Genomic DNA, 16,593 nt, shown 5'->3' with positions numbered 1-16,593 from the left:
AAGAAAGAAAGAAAGAAAGAAAGAAAGAAAGAAAGAAAGAAAGAAAGCATATCACCTGCAAAAACTCAGATAAACTTCACCTGAGGAATGTTCCCTGCCAGGAAGGTGAGCACCAGAACAGAAGATTCATGGGACCAGGGCAAATGTTCAATTTCAACACAAAATAACTGTACCTTAGCAGGGCTCAAGCTATGTAAGGGCCTTTGGACTCTTCCCGATTAGTCTTAAAGCACGGGGATTGTAGACTGAGCAGGAATGCACATGTTCCTTAGGCTCTCAGGTTTCTACTACACTACTCCAAAGAATTTCCTCTGGTTTGAACAGGACTAGAAATTGGGAAGATAACCCTGAAGCCACAGAACAGCCTCAAGGGCTGTTCATAGCCCATGTGTTGGGCTATGATTCTGCCTGGCATCTGTGGGCTGATACTTCAGAGCCCCAGCTGTGTGGCTGGGTCTTCACACCCTCCACATGATCAGTGTTGTTTGCTCCACTACAGTAAAAATTCAACATGGCGGCCCTTGTCTAGTGGCAAGTAGCAGTGACCCGAACATGAGTTACTTTTCTCGTACTGTAACAAAATATCTAGCAAAATCACCCAAAGAAAGGAAAAGTTTATTTTTTTCTCACATTCTGAGAGTAGCACCTATTCTGGTAGGAAGCCATGGTGACAGATATGAGAGACATTTGGTCAGTTGCAGCTACCATCAGGAAGCAGAGAGACAAACTCTGCTGCTGATCTTGCTTTGTCCTTTCTGTTGGGTCTCAGGTCTAAGCTCATGGGACAGGGCATTCCAATTCCATATTTAGGGCAGGTCTTCTTCCTTTACTTAACTCAATCTAGAACCTCCCTCACAGACATGCCCTGACTTTTTTCCCCCTGATTAATACTAGAGCCTCTCAAGTTGACTCTTAATACCAATCATAGCTTTAAGTCTGAATTATGCCTGTGTTAGCCTTTGCTAGGTCATACTCTTCATTCTGACCATGGTGGACAGTAACAATTTTTATGAATCCATCTCTTGCAATCATGAAGCTCTTCATCCCCCTGGCTTGCTGCTTTCACTATGGAGAGTATGGTGAAATGGGAGGTCTCATGGGGCTATTTCCAGAGACATCTTCCAGACAAACAGGTCAAAATGCAATGTCATGGTTAAGAATGAATTGCTGTGTGTGCTTGGCAGGTACAGTGGGAGGAGGAGACACAGTATGTCAGTTTGGGCTGTTTGCAGGCTCTTGCCTTCTCTCTGCTCTGCTCTCTTTCGGTACCTGTTCTTCAGATTGCTGGCATCTGGAGTCAGGAAAAGCAGTGCATACGCTGCTTTTTCCATAACTGGACAACAGAGGGTCATGGACACAACGTTGAGAGAGAGTAATTTAAACATCAGTGTTCATCTATTTTTTAAAAAAAGTTGATTATAATTTCTCTTTAGTCAGGAAACACATTTGTTATACTGTGTACTAAGAGCACCCCCAAAGCATAAAGGAGCCTTCACCTTCCCTTTGTAAGCTGCTCCCACTGCTTTGGAAAACACTGGACTCTTTGACCATGCCTTTCAATTAATGAGCATGAGTTCATGAGCAGTAAACAATGATAGCAAATGTTCTCAGCTCTCTTCTAATTGCTCCCAACTCCCATCACAGTTAACCATGGAGCAGGTGACTAAGCCTCCCAGACACTGTAAACAGTGACCGCAGCACACAGGAAATACATCAAGGGCTTGCTCTCTATAAATACGTAACATTCTGCTTCTGGGTTACCTCACTCAGGATGATCTTTTCTAGTTCCCACCATTTGCATGCAAATTTCATGATTTCCTTGTTTTTGATTGCTAAGTAGTATTCCATTGTGTAAATGTTCCACAATTTCTGTATCTATTCCTCCATTAAGGGACATCTGGGTTGTTTCCAGATTCTGGCTATTACAAATAAAGCTGCTATGAACATGGTTGAACAAATGTCCTTGTTGTGTACTTATGCATATTTTGGGTATATGCCTAGGAGTGGTATAGCTGGATCTTGAGGAAGCACTATTTCTATTTGTCTGAGAAAGCACTGGATTGATTTCCAAAGTGGTTGTACAAGTTTACATTCCCACCAGCAAAGGAGGAGGGTTCCCCTTTCTCCGCAACCTCTCCAGAATGTGTTGTCACTTGAATTTTTGATCTTAGCCATTCTGCTGGGTGTAAGGTGAAATATGAGGGTTGTTTTGATTTGCATTTCCCTGATGACTAAGGACATTGAGCATTTAAGTGTTTCTGTGCCATTCAATATTCCTCTACTGAGAATTCATTGTATATACTCACTTATAAGTGGACTTTAGACATGTAATATAGGATAAACATACTAAAATCTATGCTCCTAAAGAAGCTAAGCAAGAAGGTGGACCTTAGGGAAGTTGCTCCATCCTCACTCAGAAAGCAAATGGGACAAACATCTGAAGCGGGAAAAAAATGGAAATAGGACAGGAGCCTACCACAGAGGGCCTCTGAAAGATTGTACCCAGCAGGGTATCAAAGCAGATGCTGAGACTCATAGCCAAACTTGGGGCAGAGTGCAAGGAATCTTATGAAAGAAGGAGAAGATAGAAATACCTGGAGGGGACAGAGGCTCCACAAGGAGAGCAACAGAACCAAAAAATCTGGTCCCAGGGGTCTTTGCAAAGACAGATACTCCAAACAAACTACTTGCTCAGATGTAGCCCATGGCAGCTCAGCCTCCATGTGGGAATCCTAGTAAGGGGAGCAGGGGCTATCTCTGACATGAAATCAGTTGCTGGCTCTTTGATCACCTCTCTTTGGGGGGGGGGTGGCCTTACCAGGCCACAGAGGAAGACAATGCAGCCAGTCCTGATGAGACCTGATAGGCTAGGGTCAGGGGGAAGGGGAGGAGGAACTCCCCTATCAGTGGACTGAGGGAGGGACATGGGAGAAGAGGAGGGAGGGAGGGTAGGATTGGGAGGGGATGAAGGAGAGGCCTAGCTGGGTTACAAAGTGAATAAACTCTAATAAAAAAAATGTAACATTCAAAGGTGCCTGGAAGAACTGGATTCTCTTCTGGAAGTTCAAGCTTAACCTAGCCCTTGACACTGGCCAAAGCACATATTTGCCTACACTGCCAACTTTGAACACATGAGAAGGGCTGGCAGAGATGAGCCATGGATATCTTTTGCTGTTTGGTAACAGCTACAGTCACCATGCCATATTAATAACTGGGGGTATAAACTAGGGAATCTTCTGGGCTTCTGTTTGCTATATGCTAATTTGACACACCCTAACATTATGGCACATGTATAAATACAATCTTTGTGTAAACTAAAAAGTAACACAATCTTTTAAAATAGGTGGTTGTTGTCATTGCCTGAGGAAGTAAGTGCAAAGTTCTGCAGCCTCAGTAAGAATCACAGGGACTCCAGTCCCCATCTTGTATTCAATAGTCGCTGGGTTTACTTTTCATATTATCATTAAGGACGTGTCAGAACTATTGATGTGATTAGAAAAGAGTCCATGGATAGAAGTTAAGATCTGGGCAGCCTCTGCCTTCAGAAGTTTATGTTAGAAGACTGTATGGAACCACCAATGTCTACAGCTCAGTTTTCTTCTTACTGTTCACCTATTTTTTTTTGTTTCCTATGTCACTCACCCTTTCTTTCTAAACATATACTAAAGCGAGTCCTAAAACTACATATATATGTTTGTACGTTATACATACGCATATATATATGTATGTATGTATGTATGTATACATACAATATACAAAATATTCATATCTCACAGATTTGTCAAAGAAGAATTACAGAAGTTGATCACACAATATATGGAGTTATATGCTAGCCAAACAGTAGCTGTAACCCTGTGTCTTATACCGTGTCTAAGGTTTGGGATTTGGGCTGAAAATAAGTTTATGAGAAAAAATCCTCTGAACCAATGTAGCAGTGAGAAAGAGGTCAACAGGAAGGAGCCAAGGGCACAGAACCAAGGAAACCAGACCCCTAGACATGGCAGGGAGAGAAGGCAAACAGGTATAGAGCTAAGAAAATCCTCTCAAGGAAGTCCCCTCCCCCCAAACCCTGATGGATTCTTCAGAACAATGCAGCCTCAGAGGCGTACTGAAGGTCTCCTTGGCTGAACCCAGTTCTACAATCAAGGGCAGATTTCTGAGCCCATGTTAATTATGATTTCAGATGTTGTGAAGTAAGGTGGGAGAGACACAGCTGGAGGGAACTGAGCTTAACATCTGCCTCTTTGCTTATTTTTAGTATATTCAGATACAGAGTATAGATGTTTCATTTCAAAGGGAAGAGGTGTGCTTATTATGAGAAAACGGGATCTTTCACATTTTAAATTTAAAAGCATATGACTTAAAATGAGACAAATAATATCTTTGCATATAGCACTCATTCTTTTGAATATTATTTTGGAAGTAATTATTCAATGAAAATTTATTCAATGAAAATTGAAAATTCACCATGCTCACTCACATTGTTCTCAGCTCTTAGCTATATGGGAAAAGGTAGGAATTGTCTTTGCCAATCAATGTTCAAAATGAGGGAAGAAAGGAGTGGAATCTTAAACAGATAAAAATCAATCATTCAACTAGAAATATGGTCATCCACATAAAAGTCCTTCAAAATCCTGGAAATCCATTTATAGTGCTTATTGCTTATTAATATGGATAGATTCCCAGTAAGCTATTTTAACAAACTATTTTTACAGATCCCCTACCTTGAAGAATAAAAGTCAATTAATGCCATTCTGACTTTTTGACACTTTCTCTTCCTTTTTCCCTGAAACCAAGGGCTAAAAATATAATAATTTTATTGCCTTTTGAAAGAGACCATAAAAAGGTTCCTTGAAGAGCTTCTATTATGCCTAAAGCTGTGGACAGCCCACTTCCTTGCATGTGAGACCTCAGATTCACACCTCTGCCCAGTTCTGCTCCCTCAGACTAACCCAGCACACAGTCCTGCCTCAGCTGGTTCTCCTTCAGCCTGGTTTTCTGAGTGGGAACCAGAGTGAGGTACTTACAGTCTCAGACAGTGCTGTCACTCACAGCTTTCACTCGGCATCCTTGACACTTTATGGCAGATAATCCTGTACCATGTAAGGGCGGCCCTACACACTGGAGGTAACTTCTCAGCATTAATGATTTGTAACTGACAGATTCCAGTAAACTCCACCAAACTAAAACAACCAGAGATGTCCTGGACTTCACTGTACCTTTCTTAGGGAATATGTAGAGAGCAGAAGAAAGAGGGAAGGAGGAAGGAAGTAGACAGGGAAGGAGTGGGGAGAGGAGAGATACAAAGGGGTTTGTGTAACTTCAAGGCCATTCTATGCAACATGATGAGATACTGCCTCAAGAAAAAAAAAAAAGAATACATAGATACAGGTAGCAATGCTTCAGCTTGACTATATATTAAAATTACTCGGTGGAAGGATGGAGGAGAATATTATAGACATTTATGTCTATGTCCCAATCGCATACTCATATTTCTAACATAGTTGGCTTTGCCCTGTTTCAAGAGGTCAGATAGGTCATCATTCCCAGGTGTATTTGATTCTGGTCCTGAAGCTAGGGCCCCACACTCTGCCAACTGAGTTTAATCCCCAGCAATAATTAGGTAACTGTGAGCTGATTGCTAAAGGATTGGAGTTGAGAGGCAGCCTGGCTGTCAGGAGCTCTGCAGCTGTTACCTCCAGGGACCACCAAGCCTGTCACTCTGGGCTCCTTCACCCTGTAATCTCCTGACATGCAGATCGTCCTCTTCAGTTCCTGACCTTGTGGCTGGCCAAGAGTGAGAGGTCAGGGTCTGGGGTAAGCATGAGGCCAGCATCTCCTAGCAGCATCCACAACCGCTTGAACCATGTCTCCCCAAACCTTCATCAAGGTGGCAGTCACCATTCTAGTTAAAAACAGCACGGTACTTTGATTTTTATCTGGCCATTGATCTACACATTGCTTCCTCAAGACCTCATAACTACAATGGGGCCAGAAAGACAGAATTCCAGCCAACCTGTATCTCTAAGCTAAATGTCCTTATTGTGAGTTGAACCCTTTCCAGGGCCTTGAACCACCATATTCTCACACTACCTTCCGCATCATCAGTGCTAGTAGATTTCTCAGTGATTACTGTACTCAAGCATGCCATACCAGGTTTGAATAACTAGAAACACTGCTAGTTTCACACTGTGAATTCAAGATTTTCTGATCCCAATGCTACAGCACGCATTTTCTCTCTGTCCTCAGTATTATCATTGCAGAAAAATCAGAGATAATATTCTAGGAACTCGGGCAAGGGCGCCTAAGTGCTGTGACTGCTTCCCTTGGTCTTTCAGCTCATGGTGAGCATGAAACATCTTCATTCTCTCCTGTTTGGGGCCCCACCTTTCCTTCAGTTTCACTTCTGAGATTTGGGTGAATTTCTGTGCAGCCTCTGCTGTTGCTATGGCATTATGGTTGAAAATTGATGACAACTTTAATTATTTTCAGATTTGATACAAAATGAATACTGCTTCAAAGTCAGAGAGCCCATTCTAGCTGTCAGTCACCATGGAGGACAGTGTCCCCAGGCACAGAAAGGGAGTGTCATCCACTTCATTTTGCATTATCTGAACAGAGACCCATGAGAGTAGCCCTAATCGCACACGTTGTGGGATGGACTCTCCAGACAAGGATTCAGGGATCACTGAGGCTGATACCACTCAGCACAGGAGGAAGCCTACTAATGTCATCTGGCTGGGCCTCATGGATGTGTGTTGCACTTGGACAAGGGAAAAAAAAACTATGCTAAACAGACACACCTGTGAGAGGTGTGCTTGTGAGTCAGAGGTCAGAGGAGAGCTATGAGAATTGCTTCTTGCCTCCGACCATGTTGATTCCAGGGTCTGAACTCAGGTCATCGGGTTGTGGGCAAGTGTCTGTACTCAAATAGGCATCTTGGTGTCCCTAATCTTTTAAAATATATTTTAAGATACTTTTTAAATGTAGTAAAGTATGTATTCCTGAGTTGCATTCAAATTACAGGGCAACCAATAACTCTATGCTGAAAAAACCTATGCTTTCTTAGTTGGAGAAAAAACAGACAATAAAATTTTATACAGAAAAAAATATCCCTTATTATGACAAAGAAAAGAAGTTTCTTTTGTTCTTTAGAATTGGGTGTTTAAAATGCTTAACAAAACAACTGTTAAGTTTTAGTCAGTGCATATTTAGAGAACAAACAGCCTTTGTACAGCAAGCAGTCCTGGGTAGCTCTCAGAAGCCACTCCCATCATGAATGTGTGGGTCAGAAATGCCACACCAATCCTGTCCTCGGGAGTCCTTCCTGAGAGACCACTTGCTTTAAGTGCTAATAGCTAGTCATCTTTCAGAGACAACAGTGGTGTAAAGGAGAAAGTGTAGCACTGACGGTAGCATCATCCTCCCCAACTAACTAAAATTGGTACTAACTAGAATGGTTATCTTACCCATCGAGTACGGATGAATAGTAAAAGAGGAGTACACTCTCCTTTGTTTTCCCTAACAACACTCGTGGTCTGTCTCCTGCATGCCATGAGGCCTGTGGGTGGCCCTGAGCAGCAGCAGCGTAGGATAACCTTTGATGTGTTTCGCCAGTTTATCTTAGGCACCTAGAAGAATCTCGAAAGGAGTCCCTGCATCCCTGGCCTGGGGCTTCCCAGAGGCCTCTAGGTGTGGAGCAGAAGGAAGGACTAAGCTCTACAGTGTTGAGACAGAGCAGTATCCAGCCTCAGAACACACTTAGGTCCAAGTGTGACCACAGTATAGCTCTGATGTTAATGACACATAAAGAGGCTTAGTCACTGTAGGACAGTTTCCTTCTTCTTTCCCTCTCCCCCAGACCCACTGTAAATGCTGCTGAGTAGAAGCCATATGGCAAAAGTGCATGCCAACTTACCAATAATCATGCCGTTCCTTGGGCATAGACACCTAGCTGTGGAATACTCAGTGGGGTCACATCGCAAAATGCAAGGATCCTAACGTTTTTAATATTACTAGTCCCATCACCGCTCCTGTTACAACACTGAGTATAGGAAGAAAAATATTCTAGACTTTATTAAAATAAAATTATATCAGCATCACCACAAAAACCAAAGAGGGTAACAAATTGTTGAAAACCATGAGACAGATATCAATCAAATTAATACATGGAACAGACTTCTTACATGTGAAAGAAATATTAAAAATTACTAAGAAAATAAAGAAGTATTTCTGAGTACACACTGAGTAGGCATTTTAATGGAAATGGGAAGGACTCATTTCCCATGGTTATGTGAGGCGATAGTGAATTAACAGCAACCTCCCCTCCATTCCTCCTCTTTGCAGACTCTCTACCATTATTGCTGTAACTCTGCTTTCCCAGCACACTGCTACTAACCAGCACAACACTTGTAGGTCAAAGACAAGAGCTAATATTCAGGAGTGAAGAGTGGATGTCAGGACCTTTCATATCCAGTGATTCAAGGCTGTGTAAGTAGATACAGTGTCCACACTCCCAGTGACAAGACCATGCATTCTAAACAAGGGAAAGAAAATTCACCTGACTCATTAAAAACTGGGGACATCCACTGCATGATCTACAATGAAGAAAAAAAAAAAAAGCTGTCTTAAGGCAGATAACTGCTAACCTCAACTACTCACAAAAGGCATATTATATCTGAAATCAGCATACAAAAATTGATTTGAAAGTAACTGTGTTGAACACGCTAACTGTGTATTTTGTAGTGATGTAAATTTCTCAACTACATACACAGATAATTTCCGGTGAGAGTTCCTTGTCTTTCAGAAAGAGATGGACAAGTTGTCTAAGATGGACATGCATTTCTGCTTGCCTCAACAGCCCCATTCCTTTTGCTACTGTCAGTCATGCTGTAAAAACTCAGGTAATGAACACAATCCAGTTAGTGGAGAATGTGAAGCCAGGAGGATAAAGATTTTGTTAGCCTTAAGTATGCATATTACTTTGTTGACTGCTCTGTGAGTGCAGATGGGAGGTATAGTCCTTGGCTAGCATTTATGATAGCTTTGATTTGACCACAGCACAATACTAAAAATTATGCAATATATATTTCCTAAATTTAGTTGAGAAAATCTGATTTATTTCAAAGGGATATCATCTTTCCTTTGTCAATTAAAGTGACTTGTGTGATATGTTGTTTGACTAATGGGAAATATAACAAGAACTATAGCAGCAAGTGTGTTTTTCCTTGTAGTAGAGATTGCAGATGAAAAGGATGTATGCATAATGAGTAGAAAGGAGAATTGTCTCAACCAAGGCTTCCCAGAATTCAGTGTTGCTGAGAGTCTTTGCTGACCCTGCCCTCTCACAGTGGAGAGTATGCGTTCCTACTGTCCTAATTGAACTTTGCATTTAATGTTTTTATTTTTCTTTGATAGCCATAATTGCTTCAAAACAATGGTGCATTGTGACTTCATTTAAATTACCTTGACAATACTGCTGAACAGATCTTGAGCAACTTAGAAGCTGTGTTCAATAATAAGTTGGTAAGTTAGAAACAAATGTTCCCAAAGTAGTGCAGATGTTGTCTCTTACGTTTCTTTATAGGATTAATTTTCTGGTAAATAAATATGATTATTAGTTGTAATTATATTTTCAGAATGGAATAGCTAAACATGTCACTACCCTATGATAGAAAAAGTTGGCACTTTACCTCACTTTCAAGTTCCCTTGCTGAGGCTGTCCATCGTAGACAGATAAGATGTCGAAGTCTTCTTCTAGAGCAAAGGTGTGGAAGGACAGCTGGATCCGGTTGCGCTCCCCAGTGATAATGATCCAGGTGCAATTGGCATAGTTGGGGTACCCATGAGGAAAGCCAGGACTCTCAATGGTGCCATTGGGACCCTGGACCAGGCCACCACAGTTCTGGCCTGGGTAGAAAAACATAAAATAAACTGTTACCTTAGGCAACATTAAGAGATAATTTTAAGGATGCCTCTGCCATTTTGATCAAATCTTTAACAATGTATTATGGGAATCTTTTACATAACTATTAAATGCTAATTTTCATAACTATTCAAGGAGAGCAGGGGAAATAACAGAAGATTAAATGGAAAAGAAACATAGGGTCATATTTGGGAACTCACACCAAAAGTTCAGCTTTAATTTTAGACTACAGGGGAACAAATTCTCCACCAATGATCTCCATAGACTGTTGATATTTAGACCATCTTAAAATTCATATGTCCTGCATTCAACATCTTTCCCGGGAAGAACAAAGATGATGGTGGTACTTAAGAGAAATTTGCTGATTAGATAATACTTAGTGTCTTGCATTTCCCACTGAGCAAGACCCAGAAATATCGGGAAGAGCAGGAAATGAGCTAAAGGACTGGGTTCCCTTTGCCTCTGTTTCCCAGGAGTGTGTGTGTGTGTGTGTGTGTGTGTGTGTGTGTGTGTGCTTGTGTGCGTGTGTGTACATGTACAATTCCTTGAAGACTCTCTTACATACTTGTATTTCTGAACTAGCCCCACACACCAGTTCTGTAGAATAACCTGAGGGATCAGGCTTTCTCTGAGGACCATCTGCCATAAAGATCACTTCTGGAAGATTAGTAATAGCCTCACAATGTGCTATCCCCTCCTCGTTAGACGTCCAGAAGCACCTTCCTTTCCTTTCTCCTCCTCACTCGGACCTCTTCCTGCTGCTCTTGTCTTGCTCCCGCCAGGGCCTCCCACCACGCCCTTCCTCACATCCCTGCTTTGCCCTCCTAGACACTTCTTCAGTGAAAGCCTCCTTAGTCCCCATGCAGTTATAGTTTTCCCTCCATCTAGTTACCTCCAGCCATCTGCCTGCCTTGAAAAACAAGAAGACAGGTGGATCCCTGGAAAAGCATGGTCACTAAGGTGCAAAGAGGCCAACTGCCCTCTCTGCCTCACTGCACTGGGACTCCTTCTGCTATAAATATTACCAACACGGACGACGGGAACAAGACACTCCTTTTTAGATTATTTCAGTATCTAATGGGTTTGGAGACAGCTGTGGAATGATTTCTAGATTCTTTGCAAACCCTCCTTCCTTCTCATTTGGCCCATTTCCTACCAACATATCGTGCATTCTTAAATGTTTTGACACTAGGACCGTGGTAGAAGTTTCCAAGGACCCTGGACCTGCTACGATTACTGCATGTTGTGTAAGTATTTGAATACAAGTATTATCCCAGCTTTCTTTGTTGCACTGCAAACAGAGAATTATTTCAAACTACAGTTTAGACTTAAAAAATTTCACCATAGTAGGTCTCAGTGAGCTCAGACCTCTCATGGTAATATTATCAAATGATTGTGGGAGTTTGCTCAATCTTAATAAAAGAGATTTAATGAAAGGGATTTATGAGTTTAAAACCAAAGAACTAATAAGAAACCCATTTTCCACTAAATTTAAATCTAACAATAATACTGTAACACGCAGATATTAAAGCTACAGGGATTTGAAAAAGGCTTTCAAGGAAACAGCTTTTCTGGTTTATCTAGCAATTCGTACTTCATAGTAAATGAAAAGAAAGTGAAGACTTGATTATAAATTGGAGAAAAGAAAAAAAAGAAATTCAAGAGAAAATGTCAGCTGAAAAGTAGTCACTGTTAGACACCCATCATGTCACACCAGGTTACCAGACATAAAGAGTTCCCAGGAAAGAACATTCAGACAGCCTTCAGGGTACCAATTAGTACTGTGCATTTTGCAGGATAAGTCATGTTTGATCAGGAGACAGAGTTTTCCACGGATTCTGACAGAGACTTCAAGAAATGCTCAAGAGTTCTCAGCAAAGAGACTATCATCCCTGGCTTTACTTTTTAATCAGCCAAGAGGATTTCAAAGTTCCCATGCCTAAGATGGACTCTGGTTCAGTGGTACAGGCTAAGACTGTCGACAGAGGTTTGAGAAAGAATAAAACTGGAGGTTGTAAACTTTTCACTGTTACAGTTGACTGTAATGTTACAGTCATTAAAATGGGAGTTGATTGATACTCCTAAAGAAACTAAACAAGAAGGAGTACCCTAGGGAAGTTTCTCAATCCTCACCCAGAAGCAAATGGGATAATATTGAAAGCAGGAGAAAACAGGGAACAGGATAGGAACCTCTGACAGACTCTACCCAACAGGGTATCAAAGCAGATGCTGAGACTCATAGCCAAACTTTGGGCAAAGTGCAGGGAATCTTATGAAAGAAGGGGGAGACAGAAAGACCTGAAGGAAAAAGGGCCTCACAAGGAGACCAACAGAACCAAAAAATCTGGGCCCAGGGGTCTTTCCAAAGACAGATACTCCAACCAAGGACCATGCATGGAGATATCCTAGATCCCTTGCTGAGATGTAGCCCATGGCAGCTCAGTCTACAAGTGGGTTCTATAGTAAGGGTATCAGGGGCTGTCTCTGATATGAACTCAGGGGCTGGTTCTTTGATCACCTCTCCCTTGGGGGTGGGCAGCCTTACTAGGTCCCAGAGGAAGACAATGCAGCCACTCCTGATGAGACCTGATAGGCTAGGGTCAGGGAGAAGGGGAGGAGAACCTCCCCTATCCATGGACTTGGGGAGGGGCATGTGAGGAAGAGAGGGAGGAAGGGTGGAATTGGGAGGAGACAAGGGAGGGGGCTACAGCTGGGATACAAAGTGAATAACATGTATAATCAAAAAATAAATAAAATAAATTAAAAAAGGAAACAAAATACTTCATTAAAAAATAAAAAGGTAAGAAGAAGAGAAGAATTCCAACACCCCACTCAGTTACCAACTCCAGACTTAAAATGAAGCCAATGCTTTGCACTGGCAACAGGCTGGCTTGTCAGCACTGGGAAGAGGATGGACTTTTCAATTAGATGTCCAAATGGGAAAATAATTATTGATTTCAGTTCCACAAAATATGCAAGATTAATCCCAGGTGGATTGGAGACCTAAATGTAAAATGATAATGTTTCCAAAAGACAACAATGTAAAAATAAATCTTCATAGCTCTGTACATTTTTAATATAAAACACACAAAAATTAATGAGCATGAAAGGATATTTAAAAATGAAGATATTTGAAGTCCATATTTGCAATAATTGCTGTGTGAATAAAGTTCCAGATGGATCTAATTCATAGATTAGTGAGAAGGGAGCAACATTATAGACGTATAATCCATCTTAAAATCATGCTTCCTGTAGGTAGAGGCCATGTGCCAGACTCGTGCTCCTACTTCACACATGTTAGAATGTATTTCTACAAACAAGGAGCCCAAATGAGACCTTATTCAATTCTTTTATCACATTACTTTTATAGAACCCCTTTCCTCCCTTTTGCACATTGCTTTTGTCACCTCTCTTTTTCCCACATTGCTTCAGTTGGTTATCACCTTCTATTAGGAAATAGGTAAATAAAACACTGGTGCCAAAAATGGAGTACTTCAAGTGTGTGTGCTGTAAGGCTTGGGTGCTGGCTTATGCTGTAATGTGGAAGCATTTAGAGTTTCAGGATAGAAAAAGCCAGGATACAAGCTCATCGAGTAGTTGCAGTGCTAGTTCATAACACCAGAAAGCATATAGTGTTGAGGGCAGGGTCATATGGTTTAGAGGCATTGGGGCAGGTATAGACAAGCAGAAGAAGGGCTCTCCTGGAAACTGGCTTAGAGTCCATCTATGTTCTATTTTATTAGACAATGTGGCTGTATTTTGCATATGTCCTGAGAAACCAAGATCACATTATAGTGTAATGAAGTAAGTCATGTATCAAAAGAATTTCAAGACTTTGCAGCATTAGGGTAATTGAATGGTTACTGCTCTTTGCTCTTAGTCACGTTTACAATGAGACAGAGCAGCAAATGGAGCAGAAAAGTAGAGAAAACATGTTCAGTTTGGTGGAAAGGGATATTAGTGAGTATAAAGTTAAAGATCAAAAGGGTGTAGACAAAGTAAAATTCAGACTTCACACAAGGACAACTGGAAAAGTGCTTTGGGGGCATGAGCCCACCCATCAACAGTTCCAGCTAATAAAAATGCCACTATCTTTTGAAGGTGAGAATATCACCAGACTGATTGCCCTCTCAAAACGGTCATCCAGGGAAGTGGTTGCCTAGGTTCAGGTTCCCATAGGCCCCAACAAGCCACTGAAGCTGTGGTATGAGTGAGGCAACCAACTTCTTGAGCTGGGCACATAGTCCACAAGATATAGGTTTTATAGGCACACAAAATGAAAGAAAAAGTATCAAGTTTATGGAGGCTCAGCCTCTGCTCTGAATACGGTGGTATTTGGTTTGCCCCTCTCTACAGCCCGTGTCTTTGTGACTCATATAGTTCTGCTGTCTCAGTTCTGTGCCTGGTTTCCAGTATTACAGAGGAAGAAAGATATACATAGAATTTCAATTTTCATGTGACTTTCAGGTTGTGTCTCATTTAATTATTGCATAAACTTTGAAGTTAAAAACAGGTCAGCTTTTTATTCATGAATACCATTTACTTTTACTAGGATAGTATTTTATGAGAAGTCAGCTGTGCATCATTCCCATGCTGAGCACAAATATCTGACCAATAAGAATCTTCTAACACAGAATCTGGTTGATTAATTGCAGAAAGGCCTGCTTCATATTGCTTAGCATTTAAAGAACAGCAGGAAATATTAGCCAGTGTTGAATGCTACTAACATGTGTGAGAAAGTCTGAGAGGAGCCATCAAGAACAACTGGAACATAAGCAGATTATCTAACGATGTATTGTCTATAACTGGAGACCATACGAATATTTGGTAGTGAAAATGGAAGTGCAATAAAGTACACAATTGATGTCTATCACTGAGAACAAGCACCAAGAAACATTCATGATTGAGACAAACCAGGATTACCATTCTGCTGTTTTTAAAACAGCACAGTTCAAGATGAGAAAGAACTCAAATATTTAAAACCCTCAAAGTCAGTTTCCATTCATTTCAGACATCCATTCTATGAAAAATTTAATGTATGTTTTTCACAGTTCATATAACTGATATGTCCATATATATATTCACTTTCAATTAGAAATTGTCCTCCAGGTTTTTTTTCTCTCCCCTCTGTCTCTATTTCTGTCTCTGTGTGTGTGTGTGTGTGTGTGTGTGTGTGTGTGTGTGTTGTGGTGTGTGTGTGTGTGTGTGTGTGTGTGTGTGTGTGTGTGCGCGCATAGTGGTCAATCTACTACATTGGTCTGAAAGAAGTTTGAAAAGGGTGGTTTTGTGTGTAAAGAATATTTGATTTTCAGCCACAGTAGCCAAGAGCACTTGGCTATTTGTTTGGGTTTTAATCCCAACACTTGAGACAGATTATACCCTTCAGAGTACTGTGAAGAGCCAAGTATACAAGAATGAACAAGACCACTCAGGTAACCCTGACACTGTAAATGAGCCATGGGATCAGTTTTGATGGCTCCTACAAGAAGATGGAGATTTTCACAGGGCTATGTAAATACAAAGAGAAATCAGCCTTCCTCCACTAAGGTTTATTCTTGTAGTCACTTACAGGTTTTGTCTGTATAATTTCTTTGAACCCATCCAGCCTGTCCTATCCCAGGTCCTTTGCATTTGCTAAGCCAGCTCTCCCAAATGCTTTTCTTTTAGAGTTTCCTGTACCTGATCCTAGCACAAGAGCAAACTGGTTTGCCTAGATTTACAGCTGAACCAGCATTCCAACCCCACACAACAACACTAACTATGCTTCTGTCTCATTTCATTGCCACATCTATAATTTAGTGAGGTATAATGTTTACTCATGGCTCGGTTGTCCAATGGCTAATAAATACTCAGTGAAGACTGAGACCCTTGACTACCCTGCTTGCAGTCTGTGGAGGCTCTGCATGATGTGGGTTGAATTTTGGAGCAGTGGTATTGGTTTAGCAGAAATCCACACACAGAATATGGGGAAATACAAGGGAGCTTCCTGTTCACTAAATCGGGTGGCTAGATGAACACGAAGGGGTCATCATTCACTACCTCAAACAGAGCTCCCCTATAATCTTAGCCTCATCAAGTAGCTAGCAGGACCATTGATAAAAGTATTCCCTGGTTTAGGTGAAGTCAGGTTCATCTCTGTCTCTTAGTATTTTCATTCCAAATTCTGGAAGGAAGCCATGACCATCAGGGCAAGGCAGACCCAGAACCAAACTGTTGTTTCCCTTTCTGTTGCCCCTGGGGAGGGTCTTCCCTCACCATAACACCTGGATGTTTTCATCATGGAGATATTGCTAGCCCAGTGTTCGTTAAGTCACTCCATTTTGTCCAGTGATGGTTAAGTGTCTCTACTTTGAGGAGGCAAAGAAGGCAGCTGGCATAATGTGGTCAACAGACAGGTCTGAGCTTTGGACCTCAAAGAACTGAAATGTGATTTGTTTCTAGTACATAGTAATGACAACTGAGCATGCCTCTTCTATAGCTCTGCCTTGGTTTTCATGAAGAGGCAGTGGGGATGAACCAGCCTGTCTAGTTTCTGTGGTGGCTGGAGACACAGCTGACTGAGTACAGGCAAAATGTTAGAAGAAGAAGAAGAAGAAGGAAGAAGAAGAAGAAGAAGAAGAAGAAGAAGAAGAAGAAGAAGAAGAAGAAGAAGAAGAAGAAGAAGAAGA

The 16,593-nt window shown here is 41.4% G+C and overlaps 1 protein-coding gene across 1 annotated transcript in view; it reads right to left on the bottom strand.

Moving 5' to 3' along the window:
* Positions 1–16,593, bottom strand: part of Csmd1 (CUB and Sushi multiple domains 1) — a 1,555,059-nt gene that overhangs the window by 1,259,322 nt on the left and 279,144 nt on the right. The window contains exon 2 of the mRNA XM_055608400.1: positions 9,693–9,909. Within this exon, the coding sequence (XP_055464375.1) occupies positions 9,693–9,909 (217 nt within the window). The remainder of the gene's footprint in view (positions 1–9,692; positions 9,910–16,593) is intronic.

Source organism: Psammomys obesus, unplaced genomic scaffold, assembly GCF_907164565.1.
Source record: "Psammomys obesus unplaced genomic scaffold, mPsaObe1.curated_primary_1811, whole genome shotgun sequence".
In the NCBI taxonomy this organism is placed as follows: Eukaryota; Metazoa; Chordata; class Mammalia; order Rodentia; family Muridae; genus Psammomys; species Psammomys obesus.
The sequence above is the reverse complement of the archived record's forward strand: the minus strand, read 5'-3'. Positions and strand labels throughout refer to the sequence as shown.